Source organism: Ovis aries, chromosome 1 (genome assembly GCF_016772045.2).
Source record: "Ovis aries strain OAR_USU_Benz2616 breed Rambouillet chromosome 1, ARS-UI_Ramb_v3.0, whole genome shotgun sequence".
NCBI lineage: Eukaryota > Metazoa > Chordata > Mammalia > Artiodactyla > Bovidae > Ovis > Ovis aries.
In genome coordinates this window covers 122,061,269-122,087,971 of record NC_056054.1, presented here as the reverse complement: position 1 = coordinate 122,087,971, position 26,703 = coordinate 122,061,269, and the positions used below count along the sequence as shown (strand labels likewise).

General features: G+C 40.2%; 2 protein-coding genes across 3 annotated transcripts in view; both read left to right on the top strand.

The window, feature by feature from the left end:
- The window catches only part of MRPS6 (mitochondrial ribosomal protein S6), a 66,542-nt gene that overhangs the window by 7,919 nt on the left and 31,920 nt on the right, over positions 1–26,703 (top strand). The gene's annotated exons all lie outside the window — the stretch shown is intronic.
- SLC5A3 (solute carrier family 5 member 3) lies at positions 937–26,262 on the top strand. Of its 2 annotated transcripts, none has more exons than XM_042229335.2 (2): positions 937–3,467; positions 15,038–26,262. In XM_042229335.2, exon 2 carries the CDS (start codon positions 15,378–15,380, stop codon positions 17,532–17,534), a length of 2,157 nt encoding a protein of 718 aa, XP_042085269.1. In that variant the 5' UTR covers positions 937–3,467; positions 15,038–15,377; the 3' UTR covers positions 17,535–26,262. The 2 variants fall into 2 exon arrangements, with proteins under 2 accessions (XP_042085269.1, XP_060271978.1); XM_060415995.1 differs by having other exon boundaries at positions 937–7,767.

Sequence of the window (26,703 nt, the reverse complement as noted above, 5' to 3'; positions counted from 1 at the left end):
TTGCAGCTTTAATCCCTTTTTTACTTAATACTTTTGTGTATGATTGTTTTGGATACAGATGCTTCCGCTCCAGTCAGTGCTCCAGTTTTTGTTTTCTCAATAAATAGAAGAGCAAAAGATCCGAAATGAAGGTCCTGGTTGTGTTATGTTGGAATAAACAAAGAACTGACAGTGGGGCAGCAGAAAGAGCTTTAGAGACAGTGAACCTGGATTTGGTTCCTGGCACCTACCTACAAGGAATCGTAACCCTCTTGGATCCTCATTTCTGTCTGTGAAACGGGAGTGATCCGTCAGTTGGAGGGTCTTTGGAGATAAGTTGGTAACATAACCTTGGAGGCAGTAGGTGTTCAGTATGTCATTAAGGTACCTTTGTGCTCTCAGGCAAGGTATTAAACTTTATTGTAATTTTCCATTATTCCCACTTTATTAATGAAGAGACTCCGGAAGATAAATTTTGTGTAAGCTACCAGAATCCAAGACTTGAGTCAAACCTGACATACAGCACTTCCTCAAAAGTTTTTGAATTGAACATGAAAGTTTTAGAAGTGAACATGAGCCATGCTTCCTAATAGCTTGCATGCTAATTAAGTAAGGTTGAGCTTTTGCATCCGTGAAATGTAGAATGTATGTGAGGCGTCCGGTGAATGAACTCCACTGCATGGAACAGCCTCTCTGTCAGACAGATGTGCAGTGTTGATTCAGCAGCTGCCAGCCTTTTCCAGGCTGAGTGCACTGGGATTCCTCATCAAGAACTAAACTGTTTGAAGCTGGACGTTGTTTCATCTCTGTCTCTCATCTGACCTTGTATAACTAGAACTTAGTTAGACTTAGGTGTGTTTTAAGTGAGGAAAAGGTTGGAGAAAGCAAAGAAAATCTAAAGAGAAGAATTACTTTAGATAGGCTCGTAAGTCTCAAAATGATTTGAGGCAGGTGAGGGGAAAGCTTAGTATCTTAATCTTCAAGTAAATTTTGATTGCTGTTTGCCGAATTGCTGCTGAAACTTCAGGGATGACCCTGTTTCAGTAAAATCGACACATGGAGTTGGTGGATCATAGCCTAATCGATTTCTGTTGCCATGTGATACCTTGTTAGTATTTTTCTTTTCATTTATTTTTTTCTAACTTTTAATTTTTGATGGAGCAATGTATCATAAGACTACATCTTTCCATTTAATAGTTGATTTTTTAAAGAGTTTTTTTTTCCATTCCTATTGGTACAGATTTTATAAAGGAATTAAAACAGTATTTTGCATTGTAGTATATGTTGCTGGAATGTATATATGTCATTAACATGATTGAATTTTAAATAATTATCTTGTAAGCCAGAGGTACCTATGATCCAAATCGTCAAGACCATTTACAAGAGAATGCACATTTTATTTTGATGTATATTTAACTATCAGCCTCTTAAGCCCAACTTTGTTTCAGACTTAATTTGTGACTTTTTTTGTGCTGGATTATTTTATTCTGAAGCTCCATAATGAGATACTAGATGATACAGAATATCGAGCACTTATGAAGCAGATTTGAGAAATGTGTGTGAGTGTATAATAGTGGATGAAGAGATAAGAATGTGACTAAGAAGATTGAATAGTAATGCTGGTAATTTTAAAATCATTTTCATTGTGTTTGGAGATGGCAGTGTGAAGTAAATATGTCCATGAGTCAGTGAAAACTCTTAACAAAGTTGTCTGAGAAACAGAAAGGTTGTGTGTTGAATTCTCTTGACTTTGGTATGTTAAAACTGGTAAGTATGAATTAGGCTTAGATTATTTTGTTGGAGTTTGTAGTGTTGTAATTCAAAGACTGAAAGGGGTTAGTGGGCCTGTGGCGAAATGGTGGAGCTGCTACAGAGGTGTGTGCACGCGTGCAGGTGTGTGTGCATGCTTGCTCATGCTGGTGGTGCTGGTGCCTACTACCACTGTGTATTATTGCCATGGGGAGTGCGGGCCTGGTTTTGCCAGCTTGTCTTTTTCTATCCTGTTCTTAGCCACAACAGGAAGTTGATTTTTTGGGGTTACTTTTTGTCTTTGTTACATTTTTAGATGTTTGCACCATGGTATTGAGGCACCATGGATCTAAGGAAATGTGTCTGTTGGTCAGGTTTGGCTAACATCTTATAATTTCTGATTTAGATAATGGGTTTTAGATGTTCTTTAAAGACATCCTTAATTGCCTTTGGACCTCTTTCAGGATTTAGGCTACAGAAATTGCCGCTCATATTGACAGAACCCATCTAGTTAATTGACCATTGATTTAAAATGGGACTAATAGTAAATGGCAAACACATCCAGGTCTTTAAAAGGAGGATCAGTTTATTTGGACTAGTGGATTATGTATGCCCATTTCGGCCAAGCGTACAGACCTCAGAGAGTCACACAAAGACCGAGGTATGACTTAGTGTGAACTGTTAGAAATTGGTATTCATAGTCCACTTTGTCTTTAGACATCTGGGTGATTGCTTATTTTAAGGATGCTTTAGTACAGTTTGGTTTACAACTGCTGTACTGAAGTCCTACAGGTTTGAAATAATGCTTCTTGAAAGAGTCTGCTTTATCTAGAAGATGACATTTTTCCTCAGAGTATGTCTATGAAATTCATGTTAGCTTATATGACACATGACCCTTGGAATATAGTATTACTATGAAAAAAAGTTAGGTGTTTCCTCTAGTCAGAGTGTGGATCAGGGGATGATGTGACGTTACAATGTTTGGCCAGTCTTCATGTATCCATAGAACGGAAGCCAAGTCGTTACCCTGACTGACTTTCCCTCTGTGTCTTTGTAGCTTCCCCACTCCCACTCCAGGTACTCTACAGCAGGTTGCAAATAAACTCGGGTCCAGTTGGTTCTTCCCTAGCTTTCAAGTCCAGGGTCCAGTTGACTTGTTGCCACTCATCTCCCTCATCATTTTTATTGCAATTACAGTGCTCTAGTTAAGGGAATCCCTACCCACTTTGGGAACATTTCAGTAGAAATTGACATGGATGAGAGCTTAAAAATGGAATCGCAGGTGAAAGCAGAGGCTTCTTAAAACCTCCATCTGAAGCACTCAATGCTCATAAAGTGGCATTTGCCCGTTTCTGCCCTAGCATCAAGAATTCCTGGTTTTGAATTCCCTGGCGATCCAGTTGTTAGGACTCCGAGCTATCACTGCCGAGTGTGCGGGTTTTATGCCTGGCCAGGGAATGAAGATCCTACAAGCCCCATGGTGCTGCCAAAAAAAATAAAAAATTCCTGGTTTTGTCTTTGTTTAGACTTCGATGTTTAAAATGTCTCCTTGACCATTAAAATGCTTTGATTTTGTCAGGTGTAGAAACCCAAGGGCAGCTATAACAGCCAGATCGCTATGAGCCTGGTGGGCTGCCGTCTATGGGGTCGCACAGTCGGAAACTGAAGCAACTTAGCAGCAGCAGCAGCAGTTTAGTACGAGAACACCTTGGCTGTGCGGTGGTCAACTAAGTTTGGAGGTAGGATCTTTGTCAGGCATATATTACAGGGAAGGTGGACTTAAGTGTTGTTTTAAAAAAGTTGGCTTCAACCAGGATAAATACATGACCCAGTAGTAGGTGGTTTTGATTCTCATTCTTCCATGCCGGTATACTGTTTGTTTTCTGTTTTGTTGGCAGTGACATGAGAGTGCAGTTTTGTAACACTGACTCGAGTAGCCTGATTGGTTTCAGGAATGCTGTTCTTATGAGGCATTCTCTGAGGACCAGGAGTTTGTGCAAATCCAGTTTAAGAAGATTAAAGTGAAGAAATTCCTCCTAATACCCTTTCCTTTATTAAATATTTTACCTGATTTGGATGAAATAATTGGAAGCTACTTACAATTTCAAAATCTCCTGCCTTCTGACATCCAAGGAAAGCATTTCTGATCTTATTTCTCTGTATTTTACTTGTTCTGTCTTTGAAATGTAAGAGAAAAATCAGCTGGATTTGTAATCTACAAAACCATGCCTCAGTTTTATGTTCACTTCTTAGGTTCTGTTCAGGGCATGATCTCGACCATTCCTTCCAAAAACTGTTAGCCTGTTTATGGTCCTGTTGTTTATTTCTTGAAAATCCTGTATTCCCCAAACCTTTGAGAAGAATAGAAGATTTAAAAGTTTTCTAACCAAAAGCATCTGCCTGAGGAATCATCCCAATTTCAGGATCTTCTGTTTTATGACTTGGCCTCCTGGGAGTTAGAATCTGGTTTACCAGGAAGACTCTTGTGTTTACATTTTCTGGCCTCAGTCTCATGGAAAAATGAGAAAGAAACTTCTTGGCCTCTCTTCTTCTAGGAACAGTTTTTCTAGGAACGTAAAATTGAAACCAAGTAAGATACGAACGGAAAGCATGAAGGTAAACCACCACAAGTTGACATGGTTGGATGCCCCACATCTATCAAACTTATGGCTTGTAATACCTAATCCTCAGTGGCTGGTTTAAGCAAGATGTGTGTATTGTATGTGTGTGTGTATGTTATATGTGTGTGTATTCTCCGTTTTACACACAAAAACACTGAAGCAGAAAGGTACTTGTGACCACACAGCTCAGTAAGGTGCCAAGTTAGGATTCTAAAGGCAGTCTCAAAGCTAGAAGCTAAACTTTTGATCACTGCATCCACTGTAATAGTATTAGAGCTAAAAAGTTGCTTTAGACCAAAGGAAGTGTTTCACATCTATTTTGAGTGCCTACCACTACCATGTGTTGTAAACTATAGGAAAAAGTTACAGCTTTCCTGGGGCTTGCATTCTAATGAGGGAGACGGAGGAGTAGGTGCTGTGAAGAGAAACATCAAGATAAGGGGACAAAGTGTGGCGTAAGGTATTTCTGTTCCAGTGCTCAGGCAAGGCTGAGACTTAAGCGGGGGAGCGAGCCTTGGCCACTAGCTGTGGGCAGAAGAGCAGAGATGAGTGCAGACATGTTGGAGTGATTATATTAACATGCATTCAGGCTAGCAGGCTTCTATTTTATAGGTTGTCTCCAAGCCTTTCCCGAAAGAATTGACAGTATATGATGGTTGTTGAATGCTTGCTTCTCTCTCACAGGACTTTTACCTAGTAATCTACCTTGATTAGTAATCTGTTTTGATGATGTTGACTTGAAGTATGTTTTTTTCTGTTTTGTAGAAGTGAGAATTAAGACCTGGGCTCATACACAGAAGTAACTCGTTTAACGAATCTCTGTATTGTACCTATCACCCAGCTTCAACAGTTATCAACGTTTACCACTCTTGCTTTATCTCCACCACCCCTTCCTTTTATTCGTTTATTTTTTGCTGGAGTACTTTAAATTTTTTCATCTTAAAATTTTACACATTTAGAAGAGTTATAAGAACCATTTAGTTAACACTTGTATGCTTTTCCCCTAGATCACTAGGGATTAAAATTTGCCCTATTGGCTCTTATCTGTACCATTTGTTGCAGGTATTGTTGACATGCCTTTCTTAGGAATAAGGACTTTCTAACCATAGCATGACCATTACAATCAGGTTTGACATTACTACAATGCAATTGCAGAATGTTCAGTTCGTGTTCAAGTTTACCTTATTCCAGTGTTAGCCTTTACTTCTTTAATTCAGTATTCAATCAAGGTTCATGCATTTGGTTGTTATGTAGTCTCCTTGGTCTTGAATAGATCTTGAACCATTCTTTGTCATTAAAGACATTGTCACTTTGAAGAGTCCAGGCCCTCTGGTCTGGAGAGTCCCTCGATTTGAATTTGTCTAGTTGCTTTCTCATGATTAGAGATAGGTTAAACGTTGTTGGCAGGAATTTTACACAGGGATATCAAAGTATTATACCAGGAGACAGGTCAGTTTGTCCCACTCTGAGGATGTCATGCAGTCATTTGGTATGGGTGATATCCACCAGATTGTTCTATTATTAATGTACTTTTCTTCCTTTAGAAATCATTAAGTGGTTTATGGAGTGACAAACTTGAGACTGAATATTCTTTTCTCCAGCAGTCTTCCATTGGATTTAGCATTTCTGAATCAGTTGGGGTTACGAAGAGTTGGACACAGCTGAGCAACTCACACACACACGTGTGTATGTGCATGCAAATACTAAATCAGTTTTTGCTGGAGTCCTTGAAAGCAAATGCAGATATAAAAATTCACTTGTAAATATTTAGTATATATCCAAAAGGTAAGGGCTTAAAAACAAACAAAAACCAGTGCCTTTTTGCCACTAACTGTAATTCCTTAACATCTGATATCCATATACGGATGTCCTAAATTGTCTCAGATGTGTCACTACAATTGGCTTGCTTAAATCTGAATCCCAGCAGAGTCGACAGGTTGTATTTACTTGATGTTTTTGCAAGAATTCTGGGGTATAGCATCATGTCAGGAGGCAGCTGTTGTCAACTTCATTCATCCATTCTGAAGTCCCCGTCAGACGTTTTCACCTTTTAGCGTCAACCATAACCATTGCCTCAGAACATTATTTCATTAGGGATTACAGAAGATGATTCTCAGATTGCATCATTTCCTCTGAATTGATTAGCAGATTTTTTTTTTTTCTGAGTTGTATTTATTTCTACTTTTCATGTATATCTTCCTGGGGAGAGTTGTGAAAGGATACATTCTTCATCTTTACTTCACAGAGGATGGTTCTGGACTTCCTTAGTAATTCTTTTACTATGTCCTCAAATTTTCTCATCTGTAAATTGGGAGCAGTTATCATGCTTACCTCTTGGGGGATTTTGTGAGGATTAAATGATCTGGTGCATGTTGTATAAAAGTGGTGCCTGGCACTCGAGTTGGGAAGTGCTAGTTATTAAAGTAAGTTTTTAATGAACCCTTCAAGTGTTAGTGGAGAGGCAGAGATGGGAAAGATTCTTCCTGTGTTGACATCAGCAGGACGCTGGGGCCTGTGTCGAGGGAGCTGAGGGAGGTGCTGCTTGCCCACACCAGCATGGAAACAGCTGTAACACACGAGGCACGTGTCACTGCTCTCGGTGAAGTGGCCGTTGATGGCTGCAGAAGTGAGATCTGGGACACGTTGTGAAGTGGAGTTAGCACAATGAAGGAATGTAGGTAGGTAGATGAGATGGTGGCTCCAGACAGATTTCTATTGTATCATGGCCCATTGAGGTTTTTATCTGAACAGAGGGCAGCATGCTTGCCTAGTCTGATTTACCTTGTCATTCTGTACCTGCTCAATCAGTGCTGTTTGAGATTGCAAATCACTTTGCTCAAGGAGGAAATGCTCACCTACTTCTTGGCCTTTTAATCTACCTTCTGTTACTGCTTTAAAACCCAGTTGTTGATGACTGTATAGACTATTGGAAGTTTAACACTCTTGATCAGGTGCTTACTCATTAATATTGGATTCATTTGACAAACATTTGAGCCCTATAGTGTGTAAGATGATGTTCGAGACAGACCAGCCACATCTGTGAACCTGAGAGACTAGTCTCTGCTGTCATGGAATTTACATTCTGGTAGTGAGTAGACTGCAAGGTGATCCAACCAGCCCATTCTGAAGGAGATCAGCCCTGGGATTTCTTTTGGAAGGAATGATGCTAAAGCTGAAACTCCAGTACTTTGGCCACCTCATGGGAAGAGTTGACTCATTGGAAAAGACTTTGGTGCTGGGAGGGATCGGGGGCAGGAGGAGAAGGGGACGACAGAGGATGAGACGGCTGGATGGTATCACTGACTCGATGGACGTGAGTTTGAGTGAACTCCGGGAGTTGGTGATGGACAGGGAGGCCTGGCATGCTGCGGTTCATGGGGTCGCAAAGAGTTGGACACGACTGAGCGACTGAACTGAAGTGAGTGAGGTGACAGTAAACATAAGGAAGATTTATTAAAGTACGTTAGAAGGTGTTGCGTGCTGTGGGGGAAGAAATAAATCAGGATAAGGAGAGATGGAGATGGTTAGGGAAATGGTCAGGGTGCTAGCAGTTGAGATTATTTGTTCTGATTGTGGGTCTACTTTTGAGATAAAGTCAGCAGATTTTGCTGATGGATTGATTGTGTGTGGGTGGAGGGAAAGTGAGCAAGCCTTCAAGTGAAAGTGGCTCAGTCATGTCCGATTCTTTGCAACCCCATGGTCTTTGCAGTTCATAGGATTCTCCAGGCCAGAATACTGGAGTGGGGAGCCTTTCCCTTCTCCAGGGGATCTCCCCAACCCAGGGATTGAACCTGGATCACCTGCATTGCAGCTGAATTCTTTACCATCTGAGCCATAAGGGAAGCCCAGGCCTTCAAGGATCGCTGTTAATTCTTGACTGGAGCAATAAGAGTAAGGATGGAATTGACATTCTCTGAGATGAGGAAGAATTCAGTGGAATAGTTTCAGAGTCGATGAGCCAAATTATATATACTCCCTGGGAAAAGGATAAGTGGTCACAAACAGTTCATTCAGTAAGAAAAGTGGTCCGTAGGTTTTACTATGAGAACTCGTGTTTATAGATCATAGAGCTGACTCTTTCAATCTAATGTCTTAAAGATGGAAGTTAGCAGAGGAAGGAAGTTAGCAGAAGAAAGAAGGATGACTGAGACTTGTATAGCCATGGTAACAAGGTCAGGTGTAGAATAGACTTTGAGACTTAATTTTTAAATTCTAACACTGAAAAAGAGAATAGAGGCAAAAGCCTTCGTCTTGGATGAGAAACTGGTTAAACCTTGGTCTTCTAGCTGGATTTTCTGATCTGCACGTTTTTACTTACATAGGAAGCCTGTACCTGGGACTTCTTTTTGTTTTAATCTCTTTATTTTCTTTGTATATATATCCATCACGTATGATCAGACATAGATATTTAAGTTGGACTTTATCCTATGCACTTTTTGCAGTCTCTTCTGTTAGCATTTGTTATTTATACACCTCAGGTGTTTTCTCTGCAAGCTCAAATATTTTAAAACTTTTTGATGATATTGAATGATCTTTTATTAATATTGTTTCTGTTAATAAATTGTTCTTTTTCATTAAAGGTAGTATTGTGTAGTGATTAAGTGAAAGAAGCAGTTTAGACACAGATGGGAGTACAAATCCAGATGTGAACATAAATAACTGTATCTTGGGGTGTTAAACTACCTCACTGGTTTCAGTTTTCTTGTGTGTAATATCATAATAATTGTACTTCTCTCACAATTATTGTGAGGATTAAAGTAATGCAGATAGCACTTTAAGTACAGTACCTGCAAGGTGTCAGGACTTAGTGCCAAGTTTTTATTTTTTAATCTCCATTATGTATAACTTACATGATAATCAATCTTTTTTTTTTCATAAGCAAACCGTGCTGAGCCTCTTGAACTCTTCCCCATTCAAAGTTAACACCAATGTTTTAGTCATTGGGATTACATGATACGGTAGCATAGGCACTACAACTCTGTTATTTTACGTTTTCATTTCTCTCAAAGAAATAGGTTATTGGAGTTTGCTCCATACACATGTTCTAGTATCATCCAATAAAGGTTGAAACCAGTGGTAGTTTCAAAGTTGCCCCCATACCCAAAAGGCCTTCATTCTCTGAGACTTCTTTAGAAGAACAAACAAAACCAAAAAGACCCATTGTGAGCCACACTTCTGCAGTGGTAGAAGCAAATTAAAATGACTACATCTCAGGGGATTTTTGTATATGGATCAAGTGATAAGTTTGGTGGTTTATGAACTTTGCTAGGTGAAGAAGATTTTATTTGAAGAATTCGTTTACTTACTTGGGAAGCCGTACCTCCTAATCCCCTTCCCACCAGTACTTTGCTGAAAGTAGAGCTGTTCTGCTTGGTTGAGGCTGCTGGAGTGGGGCTTTAGTCCCTGCTCATTCTGCCTCACCTCCGTCCCCTGTGATGGGACACGGGGACTAGGAACCCTCAGAATATAAACCCTCAGAATAAGCCATTTGAGTTTAATTCAGGGCTTCGAACATTTCTTATATACTTCCAAAAGCTCAGCGAGATTGTAGGCATAGTTGAAATACTTTGCCAAAGAAATTTAAGGGCAGACTCCTTAAAAGTTTTAGGGACTGTTATAGGACTACATCGGAGAAGGCAGTGGCACCCCACTCCAGTACTCTTGCCTGGAAAATCCCATGGGCAGAGGAGCCTGGTAGGCTGCAGTCCATGGGGTCGCGAAGAGTCGGACCCGACTGAGTGACTTCCCTCTCACTTTCATGCACTGGAGAAGGAAATGGCAACCCACTCCAGTATTCTTGCCTGGAGAATCCCAGGGACAGGGGAGCCTGGTAGGCTACCGTCTATGGGGTCGCACAGAGTTGGACACGACTGAAGTGACTTAGCAGCAGCAGCAGCATAGGACTACATATAATATCTCCAGCTCCACTTGTAATTTTGAATTGGCTGGAGTTGATCTAAGTTGTATTAGAAGCACTCAACTTTCGTTTTGGTGTCACTGATAAACTGCTCTCATAGCCAAGCTCTACGTTTTTAAGGTAAGCAGGGGTTGGGCAACAGAAGGTCCTGTTACAAGTATGTACATACCAAGTGCGAGTAACCTGTTCCACTAGTGGAATTGGCTTTATTGGACTTCTAATCAAGATGACAAAAATATGTCTGGAAAGTAGATTTTTATATAAATTTAGTGAGCTTTTTTTTCTTGAGTTTTACTTGAGTGAGTTTTATTTGAATGAAGTGATGTAGATAGGCACTAATAGTTGTTGAGGTGGTTGGGAGTCAGTTTAAAATATTTGTGAGAGAACTGCATATTTAATACATTATTTCATCTATTTCTTTTTATCAATAAATAACTTCTAAGATGCTCCTGTGGAGAAGGGAATGGCAACCCACTCCAGTATTCTTGCCTAGAAAATTCCATGGACAGAACAGCCTGGAGGGCTACAGTCTGTGGGGTCCTAAAGAGTTGGCCTGGAGGATGAAATGGCAGCCCACTCCAGTATTCTTGCCTGGAGAATCCCATGGACAGAGGAGCCTGGCGGGCTACAGTCTATGGGGTCACAAGAGTCGGACGTGACTGAGCGACTGAACATGTAGCAAGCACAGCACGAGAAGCTCCTAAAATGCCCGGGGTGTCATTGGCAGTTTACTTTGAAAGAGGCTTATAGCACCACTGCCAGTCTGTGCAAGTTGTAGATGGTGAAGTGACATTCACTGAACACCTGTCTGTCTGTTGCACTGGGCAAGGTGACATACGTTCTAGGTGTTACTTACTCTTTATCAAACCGTTGGGTCAGAAAATGCACAAGACTTGGCACGCCTACTTTTGACAGTGCTGGATTCTGCCTGTTGAGATTGTCCTTTTTGAGCCCAAAGCTAAAAAGATTGTGGTTTGGTCACTTTGAGAGTCATTGTGTTCTACTCCTTGTCAGTCCACAGGCCTCATTGAGTTGATTGTGACTTGGAGCCCTGACGGCTTTAGGAATTGTTTTAGTTGTTCTTTGGTTTCTGTGGCAGATGATTTTCTTTCTAGAGTGACCATACATCCTATTCTGGACAGAGTGTCCCAGAATAACTTCCTAGTTTGGAAGATAAATTGTATGGTCTCCCTAGATAATAGAAGAGAGATGTTAGATTTGGTCATTATAACTAATTATGTTTTGATATATTATGAAGACGTTTAATAGCTGATGTTAATTTGGTCTTTCCTATTTGACTCTTTCTAGTTCAAACAGCAAATATTTATGTATGCTTCTCTATCTGGATTAATTCTTCAGTTGTAATTTAGTTCATCCAAGTACATGAAATAGTGCTTTCATGTACCAAGATTGTATTCTAATTTTGTGCAGAACTTCCAATAAAACACTGCTTTCTGAGAAGGAAACGCCCTCCTGTTGGCAGGAGTTTCTCTGTTTCACGACACCCTTGTGTTTGATTGAAGTTGGCTAAATTTATTACAGTGGCCATTATAACTAGGGGACTATTTCTTTATACATTCTGTGACTATTACTTAAATTATGATTGTTTTCTTAAAAATGCACTACAAAGGACCCAGCTCACATGCTTATCATCACTGTACCTACTTTATTCCTTGTCCTACATTTCTCACTTAAGGGATTTATCTCAACTGTGAACCAGCTTAGTCCTAGAAATACGAAAACATAAATTTAAAGGCACCTTTTAGCAGCTGGAGAAAAAAATTTTCCATGTGGCTTCTCTCTAACAGTAAAGGAACTCTGGATAGTGTTCATTATATTTTTATTGTAGAAATGTTTGGTTTTTAGAAAGAGTGAGAAAAAAATATGCAAAACATACTGTATGTTTTATTTGAGACCATTTTTAGGAATTGCACAGTTCATTTTCTGAAAGGCTGAAGTTCAAGCCTGTGATAATCTCTAAATGACTAGATATGAATTTGGCTGCATTGTATGGGGTCCTAAAGTCTAAAAGTCTGTGGGGTCCTAAAGTCTAAAGTCCTAAACTCTAGGGGGATCTATTTTACATCTTTCTATAAACTGATTTGACCTATTTTTATTTTCCTTTTCCAGTCTTTACTAGGTGCTGATTTCTGGATGTTTTTTGTTTAAATTGGAGAAATCTTAAATCCATCCACAGACTGTCACAGTGTCCTGTGACATGGGGGCTGCCTGCAGTGGCTTTTGAAGGATCTGAGGAGGCAGAAAGTGTTGAGAACTCAAGCCCTGAGCTAGTGTTTACCTCTTCCTTCCACTCCTGCTCTGGGCAGAAAGAACATCTTTTCTCTAGCTGACCCGCTTGCTGTTCTCGGGAAGTTAGGGGTTAGACCAGCCTAAGCGTTCATCAGGGAGCGGAGTATGGGTTAGATGTCTGACTTGCATCATGTTTGACAATGGGAAACAGTGTGGTCGATTTCCAGCGCTTCCTAGTGATCGGAGAAGGAAGGGCTTATTTTGTGTCTGAGCGCTTTGTTCTTCGAACGAATAAGCTGCTGTAGTGGCCACTACAATGCGTACCCAACTTCACCTTCCCTCCAAACAAAAATAAACATACTGGGTGTTTGTCTCTTCTTGAGGAGATGGCCAGTGACTGCCGTTGAGAAGAGAGACACTTGAAATGGCCCTCGGACCAGTGAACTAGGGTTATCTATGTGAAGTTGGAAGAGAATAGCAGGGGTATGGCTGGATGTTGGGTGCTCTGTTGACGACAGGGAAGAATCTCATAACTGCCAGCTACAGTTTTGTTTGTAGTTGAGGACCTAATTCTTACACTGAAACACTAAAGGTGCCCTTTATAAATAATTGCTTATTAGTTATTTGATTAGATTTTGTTTGAAATTTAGGTAATTCTTCCTAAATAATATCCAGTGTTTTTTTTTTTTTTAAATAACTTGAATGTTTCAGGGTCAGAGAAAGTAGTCATAGAAATACTACCAGTTTCAGGATTTGGCAAGAATAAAGTGATACAAGTCCCAGCTTTTAGTGTATTTTTGTTTTTGTTTGTGGCAGTTTTACTCATGCCAGTCATTATTGACACTGAGTTTTAGGACGAAGGATTTTAGTCAGTTTTTTTTTTTTTTAAGTATGATTGTTGTAGTGTGTTAAGCTTCAAAAAGGCATAGAGAAGGGTTTAAGACATTTCCATGTGGCACTATTATTAATTAGACTGAATAACTAATATGGTAGAGCATTTATATTTCAGCTTTTTTTTCTAGCTCCTTAAGAGGTGTGCTGCTAAGTGACTAGTACTGTGGTCTGTTTTGAAAAGAGATGGCTTTAGTATCATTTATAGGACTTGATGACTTTGCTACTAATTTTTACAGGAAAATAATCTAGGTTCATCAAAAAGCATCTGCTTTGTCAAGCATAGAAAAACATTGCACTCTGAGGTTGCCTTACCTCAAAAGGAGAAATCACTTTAGGAGTTAACATGTGGAAGGCGTTAGGTTGAATAACAAAATGTTTTTCATATTGTTCCTCAGCTCCAATTATAATTACTTTGAAGGTTCAGAATTTATCTCTTTTTCCAGGAGAAAACCTGTCATATTCATAAACTCAATTTTAGGTAAATTTAAATGTCGGTTTTTTGGTGATTTTCTTAATCCAGGACTGAAAAAAATCTGATTAATATTGACAATAATTTGTTCCCTAATGGCTTACAGATGTCTATTTTGTTTAGGTTTGGGAGATATAACAATAATGATGTTGTTTTTCAGTCTTCCAGAAAATTTTTCTCTTTTTCCCTCCTCTCCTTGCCTTGTATACCGTTCAACAAGAAAAAATACTTTTTTCAGTGTCTTCCTTCTAGCTAGCAGAATAAAAATTTAGGGTTGTTTATAAATTGTATGTTCCTGTCTTTGTATGGAACATCTGGTTTCCCTTTGAGGCAGGAGCCATGTCAAGTTTCTAGGGTAATGTGTGATGACTAGCACAGATGGACCTTTGTAGTAGGAATTCAGGGAGATTTTGTGACAGTAGTCTACCTAGGTTAAGCAATACTTGATACTGTGTGTGGGAGTGGATGATACTACCTAGTAGATACCTGTTCTATCTAGGACCCTAACTTAGCTACAAAATATATTACTCTTAGAACGCAGCAGTGTCTGAAGATTCATTTTGTTGTCATTAAGTCGTGTCCAACTCTGTGCGACCCCGTGGATTGTAGCCCATCAGATTGCTCTGTCCATGGGATTTTCCAGGCAAGAATACTGGAGTGGGTTGCCATTTCCTCCTCCAGAGGATCTTCCCGACGCAAGGATCGAACCTGTGTCTCCTGCACTGGCAGACGGATTATTTACCACTGAGCCACCTGGGAAGACTGAAGATTCATTTAGGTGACCTTATTTATTATGAATAATTAGAGTCCCCCTCCCCCAGGTTGCTTTACGACCTTGGTGCTTTTCCAGTCTGAGACTACCACAGTAAAAGAAGAAAGGGCAGTGTCACGGTGGGCAGTTGTCGGTTGCCAGAGAAGTTAGACTACTTACTTAGGACAGTATATTTTTGTTTTCAGTTCAAAATGATAAATATTCTCTCTGCAATTAAGTGATAGCATGGATTGCTCTTTCCTGTGGAACTAAAGTATATATATTAAAATTTTTTTTTTTTTAAATAATGTCTTGTTGCGCCGTTTTGTTAGACTGAAAGTTTCCTCATCGCTTGGTGAGCCCCTCCTCTAATTCAATCTTTGTCTTTTGTCTTTGCTGCCTTGCAGGGTTGGTACAGTAGGCTTCACTAGACTTAGCTGCAACTCAGAATGTCTCCTCCAGCCCCTGAGTAAATGCTGATGGTCTTGTGGAGAGTGGATTAAGAGGACGAGCTAAGTTCTCAATCCCAATTAAGAAGCGGAGGAAAATTTAAACTGTCTCCTTCAAAGTTTATCACAACCACCACCATCAAGACAGCAAACCAAAGGACAAAGACTTTGACCTGCTGTGTTGCTCTGTGTAGTCCAGTTCACGTATGGTTTCCAGACTTGGCTGGGGTTACTCATGAGTAAATAAAAAGTCGGACACTTCTGTCATTGGACGCATTTATTCGCAAAGTTACCAAACATGAGGGCTGTCCTGGAGACAGCAGACATTGCCATAGTGGCCCTGTATTTTATCCTGGTCATGTGCATTGGGTTTTTTGCCATGTGGAAATCTAATAGAAGCACCGTGAGTGGATACTTCTTGGCGGGGCGCTCTATGACCTGGGTAGCAATTGGTGCCTCTCTGTTTGTGAGCAATATTGGGAGTGAGCACTTCATTGGGCTGGCAGGATCTGGAGCGGCAAGTGGATTTGCAGTGGGCGCATGGGAGTTCAATGCCTTGCTGCTTTTGCAACTTCTGGGATGGGTTTTCATCCCGATTTACATCCGGTCGGGGGTATACACCATGCCTGAATACTTGTCCAAGCGATTTGGTGGCCATAGGATTCAGGTCTATTTCGCAGCATTGTCTCTGATTCTCTATATCTTCACCAAGCTCTCAGTGGATCTGTATTCGGGTGCCCTCTTTATCCAGGAGTCTTTGGGTTGGAACCTCTATGTGTCTGTCATCCTGCTCATTGGCATGACCGCTTTGCTGACCGTCACCGGAGGCCTTGTCGCAGTAATCTACACAGACACCTTGCAGGCTCTGCTCATGATCGTTGGGGCACTCACACTTATGGTGATTAGCATGATGGAGATTGGCGGGTTTGAGGAAGTTAAGAGAAGGTACATGTTGGCCTCACCCAATGTCACTTCCATCCTGCTGACGTACAACCTTTCAAACACAAATTCTTGTAATGTCCACCCCAAGAAAGACGCACTGAAAATGTTGCGGAACCCAACAGATGAAGACGTTCCTTGGCCTGGATTCATCCTTGGGCAGACCCCTGCTTCAGTCTGGTACTGGTGTGCCGACCAGGTCATCGTGCAGAGGGTCCTAGCAGCCAAAAACATTGCTCATGCCAAAGGCTCTACCCTGATGGCCGGCTTCCTGAAGCTTCTGCCAATGTTTATCATAGTGGTCCCTGGAATGATTTCCCGGATACTGTTTGCCGATGACATAGCTTGCATCAACCCCGAGCACTGCATGCAGGTGTGTGGGAGCAGAGCCGGGTGCTCTAACATTGCTTACCCGCGCTTGGTGATGAAGCTGGTTCCCGTGGGCCTCCGGGGCCTGATGATGGCCGTGATGATCGCCGCTCTGATGAGTGACTTGGACTCCATCTTCAACAGCGCCAGCACCATATTCACCCTCGACGTGTACAAACTCATCCGCAAGAGCGCCAGCTCCCGGGAACTAATGATCGTGGGCAGGATATTTGTGGCCTTCATGGTGGTGATCAGCATCGCGTGGGTGCCCATCATCGTGGAGATGCAAGGAGGCCAGATGTACCTTTACATCCAGGAGGTAGCTGACTACCTGACGCCCCCAGTTGCAGCCCTGTTCCTTCTGGCGATTTTCTGGAAGCGCTGCAATGAACAAGGGGCTTTCTATGGTGGAATGGCAGGCTTTATCCTTGGAGCAGTCCGCTTGACACTGGCCTTTGCCTACCGTGCCCCGGAATGTGACCAACCTGATAACAGGCCAGTCTTCATTAAAGACATCCATTACATGTATGTGGCCACAGCGTTGTTTTGGATCACGGGACTCATTACTGTAATTGTTAGCCTTCTCACACCACCTCCTACGAAGGAACAGATTCGCACCACCACCTTTTGGTCTAAGAAGAGCCTGGTGGTCAAGGAGAGCTGCTCCCCGAAAGATGAACCATACAAAATGCAAGAGAAGAGCATTCTGAGATGCAGTGAGAATAGCGAGGCCATCAACCACGCCATCCCCAACGGAAAGTCTGAGGACAGCATCAAGGGCCTGCAGCCGGAAGATGTTAATCTGTTGGTGACCTGCAGAGAGGAGGGCAACCCAGTGGCTTCCTTAGGTCATTCGGAGGCAGAAACACCCGTGGATGCGTATTCCAATGGGCAGGCAGCTCTCATGGGTGAGAAAGAGAGAAAGAAAGAAGCAGAAGACGGAAGCCGGTACTGGAAGTTCATCGATTGGTTTTGTGGCTTTAAAAGTAAGAGCCTCAGCAAGAGGAGTCTCAGAGACCTGATGGAGGAGGAGGCTGTTTGTTTACAAATGTTGGAAGAACCTCCACAAGTTAAAGTAATACTCAATATTGGACTTTTTGCTGTGTGTTCACTTGGAATTTTCATGTTTGTTTATTTCTCCTTATGAACTTTTAAGGATATGATGAGACGCTAACTTAAGAAAATACTGGTCTTTGGAAAACAACAACAACAACAACAACAAAAACCCTGCAAACTTATGTAACTGTTGCATCTCTCAGGCATTGTTTACGCTGTAGGTTTTAGCCAAATTTTACTTAGCAGAAAAATCATCTATTTGCAAGACTTTTATTTTCCCAGAGATGGATGAAAGTAAATTTTCAACCTAAATGAAGTAAAACTTGTTTAAACAGACTGAATTGTGCAAATGTGGTTTAAAATTTTCCATACCAAAGTAAGGAGAGACCAATTATTCTCATAGAGCACTTAGAGCAGAGTTATATGCTAAGGTATCATGAGTAAGATACACTGTCTGCACTGCCAAATCTTGGTAGGCCTTCTTACCCTGAAATAGAAGAGTTGCTCATTTTAACGTTTTCTCTGTCTCTGTAATCCCTACTCCCATTTTAAAGAACTGAATTTGTACATTGTATAATCCATTATGTACTGAAAATCTAACACGTGCTTGTGGAGTACTTGTTTCAGGGCAAGTTCGTTTGCCAGGTTTGTTTTGTTAGCATGAGCCTATGGATTCTGTATGCTGGAAGAAAGGAAGAGGAATGTTTCTTGTAGCTGTTCCTGTACCACCAGTATATGGAATGTTGGGAAAAAGTTCCAGCTGTTTTTTGTTTTCTCTTTTCTTTTTTTTTCCTCCTCTGAAGTTTAAGTGAACCACACTCAAATGATCATAAGTAGTCTTGTCTTTATAAAGTTGTATGTCATGACTGTATTGTAAATGATTATGGGGGGGAGAAAATGAAGTTAACGTTGCTGATGATCCCCAGATTTACTGACCAAGTTAAGATTGTTTATATAGTTTGAAAATTAGCATCCCCTAAAGCAGTGTTTGATCAGCTAAGCTGAACAGGTGATTCCTTGTACACCATTAATTCTCTAGTTTTGTTCTTTTCATTTGGTAACATTCTTTATTAACTAGTTAACCTTCCTGAGTGGATCCATTTGGAAAATATGTCCGGAAATTTGAAGAAAAATTAACTCTGCTTTTGTGTTGGTTTGCCCCACTTGATTAGATGGTGATATATTGAAGTTGAGTTTTTAGAGTGAAAATTCATTCTGAGATCATAATGTATATCCTTCATAAGTTTTTTCCAATTTTTTTTAAGACAACATATGTATACAGCCTCTGCATTTTTGTTTAAACAGTTACAGTGACTTAGAGCATGAGGATATTTCATTGCAAACAGGCCATCAGTAACAGAAAACTCAAAGAGTGCATGCTTTGCCACTGGTGGGTTGCAGTATAGTCTTTCTGTAGAGTGGATAGCATATTCAAGAGAACTTCTGCAGATTTAGTAGTGTGTCCTATGGAGATTCCAGGACTTGTGTAATTGTAGGATCCTCTGTCTTGGCATGGCTTTGTATCCAGTTTCAGCGTTCCTGGAAGAGAATCCATTTTTCACGGGTGGATTCCCCTTCATGAGCACAGGGTACAAAAGACGTTTGAGAAAAGCTCTCCACATGATGTCCTTCTTTGTGCATGCTGTCCTTTTTCCTCCGTGGCAGGTGAAGGAAACTAATTTTGTATCTACTTTCTTTGACTTTTCTGTAACCTCTGATATTTTTTAAATTGCATGATTTTATTAACCTTGTATTCTTTAGGGGAAAATTATTACTTTTTTAGATACTTTTGTAGATTTTGAATCAAAACTCAGTCATGATGACTTTAAATTTTTTTGTATTTGTAAACTAAGTTCATTATGATGGACTTGATTAGTTCAGAGTTGATTTTTAGAAATTATTAGGTAGCATAATGTCTTCCCATCTCCAGGAGGCTTTGTGATGGACTGAGTCTGTAGTTGAAAAAATAATTTGTGTTTGAATAGTATGATTTCTGAGAGCTTATTAGAGTGCCTTGCGGAATTTTTTTAGTTTCATTCTTAAGGTTTATAAGCTGGGGGCCAAATGAAAGTAAGGACCGTCCTCGAGTGGAGGCCGAGGCTGTGACATATCCAAGGTTACAGAGTTTGTTGGGAAGAACAGAAAGCCAGGTGTCCAAATCTGGACTTGTGGTTTGTCCTCTTCTTTTCTCAAAGGAACTGTTCTTCTTTCGAGACAGCCTTTTGGTATTTGGGGAAATAATAGGATCTTAGATTTTTCAAATTGCCATTAAGTTGTAGAAATTAAAATTTTTCTTTGAACACATTGCTGTGTAACTCAGCAGTGAGGTTTGACATATTGGCTGAGCAGCCTTCTTATCCCTTCTGTTAAAAGCATAAATGAATAGGTGGTGTCTAAGTGGATTCCCCCCCTCCTTTGTTTAATGTTGACTCCTAGTAGTTGGGGTCTTAGCATCCCCCTGTCTTCTCTCTGCTGTTGTCTTAGTATGGTACATAACATACATCATCTTGTGTCTTACTTGTGTGTATATAGCAGTAGGCCAAGTTTAGAGTACTAATGTTTGTAAATAAGGAATGGTTATTAGCATATCCATTAGGATTGTTTATTCTTGCCAGTGTAAACATCACTTTATTTAGACTGAAGTCCCTGAAGCTTGCCCTTCTTATTGCTTCCCAGTAATAGATAATGTGCTTGTATGTGAATTCCTGATTGCCGCTTCATTTCAAGGGACCATTCTTCAGTCTTTACTTCGTTAGAATGATCATGGAATGATACATAGTCTCTCGTAAAGCTAGCAAAATAGTCATACTTTACACTAAATGGGTCCTAAGTGATGACATTGATACCTAGACGTTAACATGTATATATTTTCTTATTGGCTCGAGCTAAGGTTGAGAACTGGCTAAGAGTGATTGACTGAAATAGTTAGCTAAGAGTCAGAATGAAGTGAGGACACTGGTATTCAAGGGTGGAGAAAAATACTGTCTCATCTGGTATCCCCAGTTCTTAGATTTTGTCCTCTCGGGCAGTCTTAGTCTCAAGATCTGATGAGAAGAGCTTGTTGCCCAGGCATGCAGAATGATTATGGGTTCCTTTGTGGGACGTCTCATTTCCCTGTTGAAGAATATTTTGTCCTTCTACCCTGAGATAGTAAGTGGCTTTTGAAACAGCAGAGCCAATCTTTTCCCCAGCCTGTCTTTCTTAGTGAGGTTATCACTCTTATCTTCTGGTTAGAGAAGCATCAAGCAGTAGCCGTGCTGGTGTGTCCTTTGGCCTCGGTCCAGCAGATCTGATCTCCCAAGGCTTCTTTTTCACTTGGCTCAAAGGCGCCATTGTCTTTTTGCAGAAAGAGGCTGGCCTGGGTCACAAAGCCCTAACTCTTAGGGATGGCACATGAAGTAATTAACAGGGGCCTGTTGCTTGATGAAATTTCACATTTTAAGAATTGAGGAGGAAGGTTGCTACTCAGTTCTCTAACCTGAGGCTGAGTAGGGGCTTGAAAGTCTTGTCCAGGGTGGTTAGAACCTTTAAGTCTCTACATTTCTCAGTCCATTGTTATCTTCTCTATATTGAGTTTTGTGGATCCTCTCTCTTTAGAGATCACGCAGTACAGGTTACTTTCATTCTTCACCCTGTAGACCTGCTATGTTATTAGCTGTTAAAAAGTTAGGCACTACTTTGTTTACGCTGTACTCCCCTGTGTCGTTTTCATCTGAGGTATGATGGCTGAAAATGACCACACAGGTATTTAGCAGTGACACCTCTGCATTTCCCAGTTTGGGTTGAGAGATGTTTAAAGACCATTGCTGTTAAATTATGTGACTACAGAGACCCGCCAGGACAAGATATTCTGAAGAAGTCGGAAAAACTACTAGATGAGATGCTGAGAAATACCTGGGTGTAGCAGCCCTAGGCTTCAGTATTCGTAAGATTTCTCATTAGCTGGGTGTTAAGTTGCTTGTCCTTTTAATGTTGACATTAGCCTGAGCAGACGTCAGAGATAGGACTTACTCCTGTTTGTGTGTTGGCCCACCTACCATTCAGAGAGACTGGTTTTCCCCTTGATTTGTCTTCTCTCACATTGCTTTAATTATTCACCTATTCTTTGTTTGAACACTTAACATATTCCTATTTTGATCTTTTGTCAGCTTAATTCACTTTCAGGCTTATTGCCATGGTGTGCACAAGTGGTGCTGTGCCCCAGATTTGAAGGCCTGGATCCAGAGAATGATTCACTAAATAGTAGTTGTGTTTAAATATACTAAAATATCTATTAGCTTAAACTGTAAATGCTCCAGAGTTTTATTTTCAGACTTTGTGTTCACTAATAACAAAAGCCCTGATACTAATAATTCATCAGAATTTTATTCTCGAAGCTCATTTTTCAAAAACTCGGCAGAAGTAGTTAAAATTCACACCAGTCCCTTGGAAATGATGGAATCGCAATGTAGAGAGGCATGGAGTTTGTTTTGATGCTAAAAAGCCTTGTTGCAGCAATTAAAGGTAAAAAGCTGGAACCTAGTCAGTTGGCATATAGAGAAACTCTTCTGTACTAGTTAGGTGTGAAGCTGGATTATGTAAGAAGTAATCTTTTAATCACTATGCTTGGTTTTCTTGGTTGGCTTAACTCAGGGCTGCAAACCCCATTTTCCTCCATTAAGCTAACTTCTCCTAATTTGGTGTGTTTTTTTTGGTCAAACTCTCAACCTCTGATGGAAGAGTTACTTTCAGTTACTTTGACTGCAGAACAGAATTTAGCTAAGGTTCAAAATTATTGATAGACTTTGCCAGTGCTGAGTCTCACACCATTGTTCATGTTGTCATATAAATGTTTTTATTTAAACTTCTTTCTCCAATGCTGGGAATAAGGCTTTAAACTACTGATTCACCTTTAAAGGAATGTTATGTGAATTGATATAATTTTATGTATTTGTTTCCTTCTCAAATCCTTTATAAAAGATAGGGTTTAGCCTTTTGTTTTGGATTAAGCACCCCGTTTGTCTGGTAACTAATAGCCTTAACCATTGGCATGTAGGCTTTTGTTCAGAAGTAAACACAAAGGTTTGATATATCTGCATCATTTCTCATCTCATGCACTTTATTTTTTGGAGGGAGGACCATAATCTGAGACCTGACTTAAACCAGTAACCTTAATTTACGTAATGACTTCTGAGATTCGATTTGGCTACCTGGATTTATAGTGTGTTTGGGTAGAGGGATGCTAGAATAAATCCGACAAAGCACAGTGGCCTCAGATTCTTGCTAGTGTAGGTGCAGTGCCTTCTCCTCAGAGAAGCCCTGGATTGTAATTGTTTCCCCGATAATGGAGCCACGCGCCCCCCGCCCCCCAGACAGTTTACAGAGAGTGAACCCTCTCAGTGAGGGAAGTACAGTTGTCAGTGGTCTCGGCAACAGCACAGAGCGAGAGTAGATAGCCACATCTTTATTGGAGACTTGTATTTGCCCTGGTAAATTCACCTTGTACCCTAGTGCTGCTGGATAAAGGAGTGTTTACTTTTTTTATTGCCTCTGGACAAACTTGTCTGGATAATTTTTCAGTATATCAGTGTCGCCTGTACCTCTGTAAGTGGAGTGTTCACTAATAACTCACTTTTTTGTTTTAGTACCCAAACTGGCACAGGCCATTCTGTAGGGTATTCCTTAATATAATCAGCTTCTGAAATTTATGTTTTGATTAGTGCCTTTTGGTTGCTGATGTATCTGCTAGTTCACACCTTTCCCTTTCTTGATACGTAACTCTTACATAATTCCTCTTTTTAAATTTTGCTATGACTAGTAAAGAAAATACATTTATATTTACATATTTTACATGTAGCCTTTATTTAGGTTCAAAGAACCAGGTAGGTCTAGCTTGTGTTGCAGCTTAAATGTTATTTATTCATCTGTGTTTGCTTTCTTTATATCCTTATTTAAAGATTAAGGTTACTTATCTGTGAGTATGTTTTAACTTTTATCATTTTCCAGGGTAGGTTGGGTAGGCATGTCTGAGAACATATATGTGACAAGAGTTTCACATTCCATGATAAAAAAGCGTAAAGTAAGTTTTATAGAAAGCACAAACCATGTTCCCTCGTGTGTGTAAGTCCACGTGTGGAAAGCACAAGGCTGACAGTGTTCTCAGTATCCCACAAGTGCCCGGCCTAAAAAGCCCACCATGGGTCATCTCTGGAGTTGTCAGGATGAGCACCGCAGTGTTGCAAGCCCTGGACAGGGAGAGGTAGCAAGCCCTGGACAGTGAGAGGTACCTGAATTGGGGCTCCTGTCACGAGAGAGTCAGTGTTCTAGTCTGAGGACCTGTGTACTGCTTTGGTGGAGGAGAGAATACTAGTGTCAAGACTGCTGCAATTGTACTGGGGGGTTACCAGCTGCAGCGGGGCCTGTGGGCTCTTCCTACCATTGAACTGGAGAAACAGGAACAGGCTTCCAGGTTTCTGGTGGGTGGAACATTTTGACAAACTTCTGCTTTAAGCTGTAGAGCCTTTGGGTTATTTTTTTAAATCATAAATCTGTATGAAATTTTACCTCCTGTCAATAGCACCCTGAGAGCATGGAGAAATCTCACATTTTAATAGGGCAAATACTAATCTTTAATCTTCGTGTAAGTTTAATAATCTTAATGAAGTTATTTTTTCATATGCCTGACTACCCTTCATTTTAATAGAGCAGAATTCGATCCAGGGATCACAAGCATCAAACAAAGTGAGACATCTGCCAAATGAACTACTCTTTGCTTTTCACATTGATTGTATTCTTTTGCCTGTGGTGTTACAAGACTAGGTTAGATGAAATCTATGAATATGCCTGCAAAGGAAGAAAAAATAATGTGTTTTCTTGCACTCGGCATTGCCCTTATTTTACTCCTCACTTTCTTCATCTGAACAGTTAGTCCCTGTTTATCGGCAATGAATAAATACATCTCTCTCTTGGATCTTGCCTATACTTCAAAAGATAGGAAAACTCTAAGAATGAAGAGAAGTGACTACGTTTTTCCCACTCTCCTCTGTTTCATATATTTATCTTAGGGACAGTCAACTTAAATAATAATGTGGAATGAAGATTCAAGCTGGTGTAGACTACAACATGGTTTAGAAGAATTAACCTGAGCACTTTTGAGGGAGAGAGTATGGCCTACAGCAAAAAAGCCAGCAGTTGTGTCCCTACAGCAGTTTTTAAGAATGTAGCACCTCAGGCTTTGGTGGAGTTGAGAGGAACAAGAAATACAGGGAAAAGGAGAGGTTTGAGGAAATCTTTGGCTTAGCCATGTGTGATACGGCAAAGCAGTAGTAACCTGTTGGTTCTATATACTATATAGAATGTGCTCTGTACCTTTAAATTTTGTTTTAAAATCTACAATTGTTTTTAAGAACTTAAAGGATGCTTTTGAAGATTCCTTGGGCAGAATATCTTTCACTGATATATCTTTCAGAATATCTTTCTGATTTCCATGAACGATTGCTTTAGTTAGTCTAGGTGCACGTGGCTGTCACGGTGTAAATACATACAATCAGAACCTTCTCATTTCACTGTGAGATCTCTTTTGAGTGGCAAACAGATCAGCTAGTCTTTTTTGCTCATGGACTTTTCTGTGGGGTTGTTAAAATGCAAAAGCTTTATTATTTTCTTTTTAAATAACGGCATATTACATTAGTGTCAGATGATGGTATGGAATCTGTTGCCCTGCTTCTCCCCACCACGATTGCTTCAGTTGATGGATTGCCAACAGAGTTCAGAAATGAAAGCAAGGATTTACCCTTTCTTTGCTTGAATGTTCCATTTTTGTTGCCCAGACCTGTGTTGGCAATCACATATGAACTATGTTCTCAGTGCTGCTGCTGCTGCTTCTCCTTTTTCTTTTTCTTTTGATAAGGTGGATATCAAAAATAGTTGCTGTGCAAAAGTTAGTAGTCTTCTTCAAGAAGAAAACCAATTCCTTTTCTAATATCCTGTGAAATTGCTTCATTCATTCCTTTACTTTTAAGCCAAATGTCAGCAGAGTACTGCTGCCTTCTGTCTGGTAATTTTGATGTGTAAGTATTAATGCATTTTTAACGGATGTCTCCATTGGAAGCTGTCTTCCCCAGTGTCCTGCCTCTTAAAAGCTTTGTGCACACGTTCTGTGAGAGACCAGTCTGCGCTGGGCTGTGTGTTGTGTACATGGGTTGTTTTGTCAGTTATGCATTGTAGACCAAATGTGATGTTAAATGAAGTTGTTGAGTTACTGGTGAGTTTTTTGAATTGTAAACTGATTTCCAGTGTACCCTTCATTGTCTGCAGCGTGTGTTTTTCTTTTTTTAAGGTTTGACTTACCAAGTCCATCTCATTGTATAACGCTTTAGTTCCGAACAGAAAGTAGAATTTGGTATAAACCAGGTAACTTCCATATTGAAAGGAATACAATTGAAATTGTAGATTTAGGATTGTTAACCATACATGACAGTTCTAACTTGACTCTTCTAACCTATTGTATACAATCTGATTTTTTAAATTGTAGACATGTATGATCTTGGTTTAATGTGTTTTTCAAAGTGTTATTATTTTTAAAAAATGAAGCAAATCTGCTAAAGAGCTGTCAGTTTTCATTACTGACTCTGTAAAATACACTGTTCTTTGTGTACTGTGTGTTATTTTGCCAGCTGCTGCATTAGCCTTTAAAAGTATTTGGAAACTTAAGATGAACTACATTTCTTGCAAAGTATATTCCTTTCTGTGGTATTTTGTCCTGTAACTGAAGTATAGTAATTATTTTATGGAAACGTTAGCACTTCTGTACCAACTTTGAATAAAATGAAAAATTTACATTTCTGTGGCTGAGTATTTTCAGTATGAACATACGTCCGTCTTCGAGGTTGTGCCTCAGTTCCTTTTCTCTTGGCTCATGAAGAGTTCCAGTGCGTTCCCCTACCGTTCATTGCTCTTCACCTTGGTAAGCATGGAGTCGCAAGTATTAACTGAGAATATAAAACAGAGTGAATAAAAATGTGCTCAGTGTTTTCAGTTCTAATTCTGAAATAATTGCAGATTGTAGGACAATTGTGAGGATAGTGTGAAGAACCCAGGAAACATTTTCATCCAGGTTTATAGTAGTTAACATTTGGCCGAAGCTTCTTGGTCATTTCTCTCATCAGACGCTTTCGTGAACCATTTGAAAACATAAGTTGCAGACCTCACTCCCCTTTAACCCTCTTAAGTACTTGGGGTTAAAACAAGGACAGTCACCCATATAAGCATAAAATAATTAT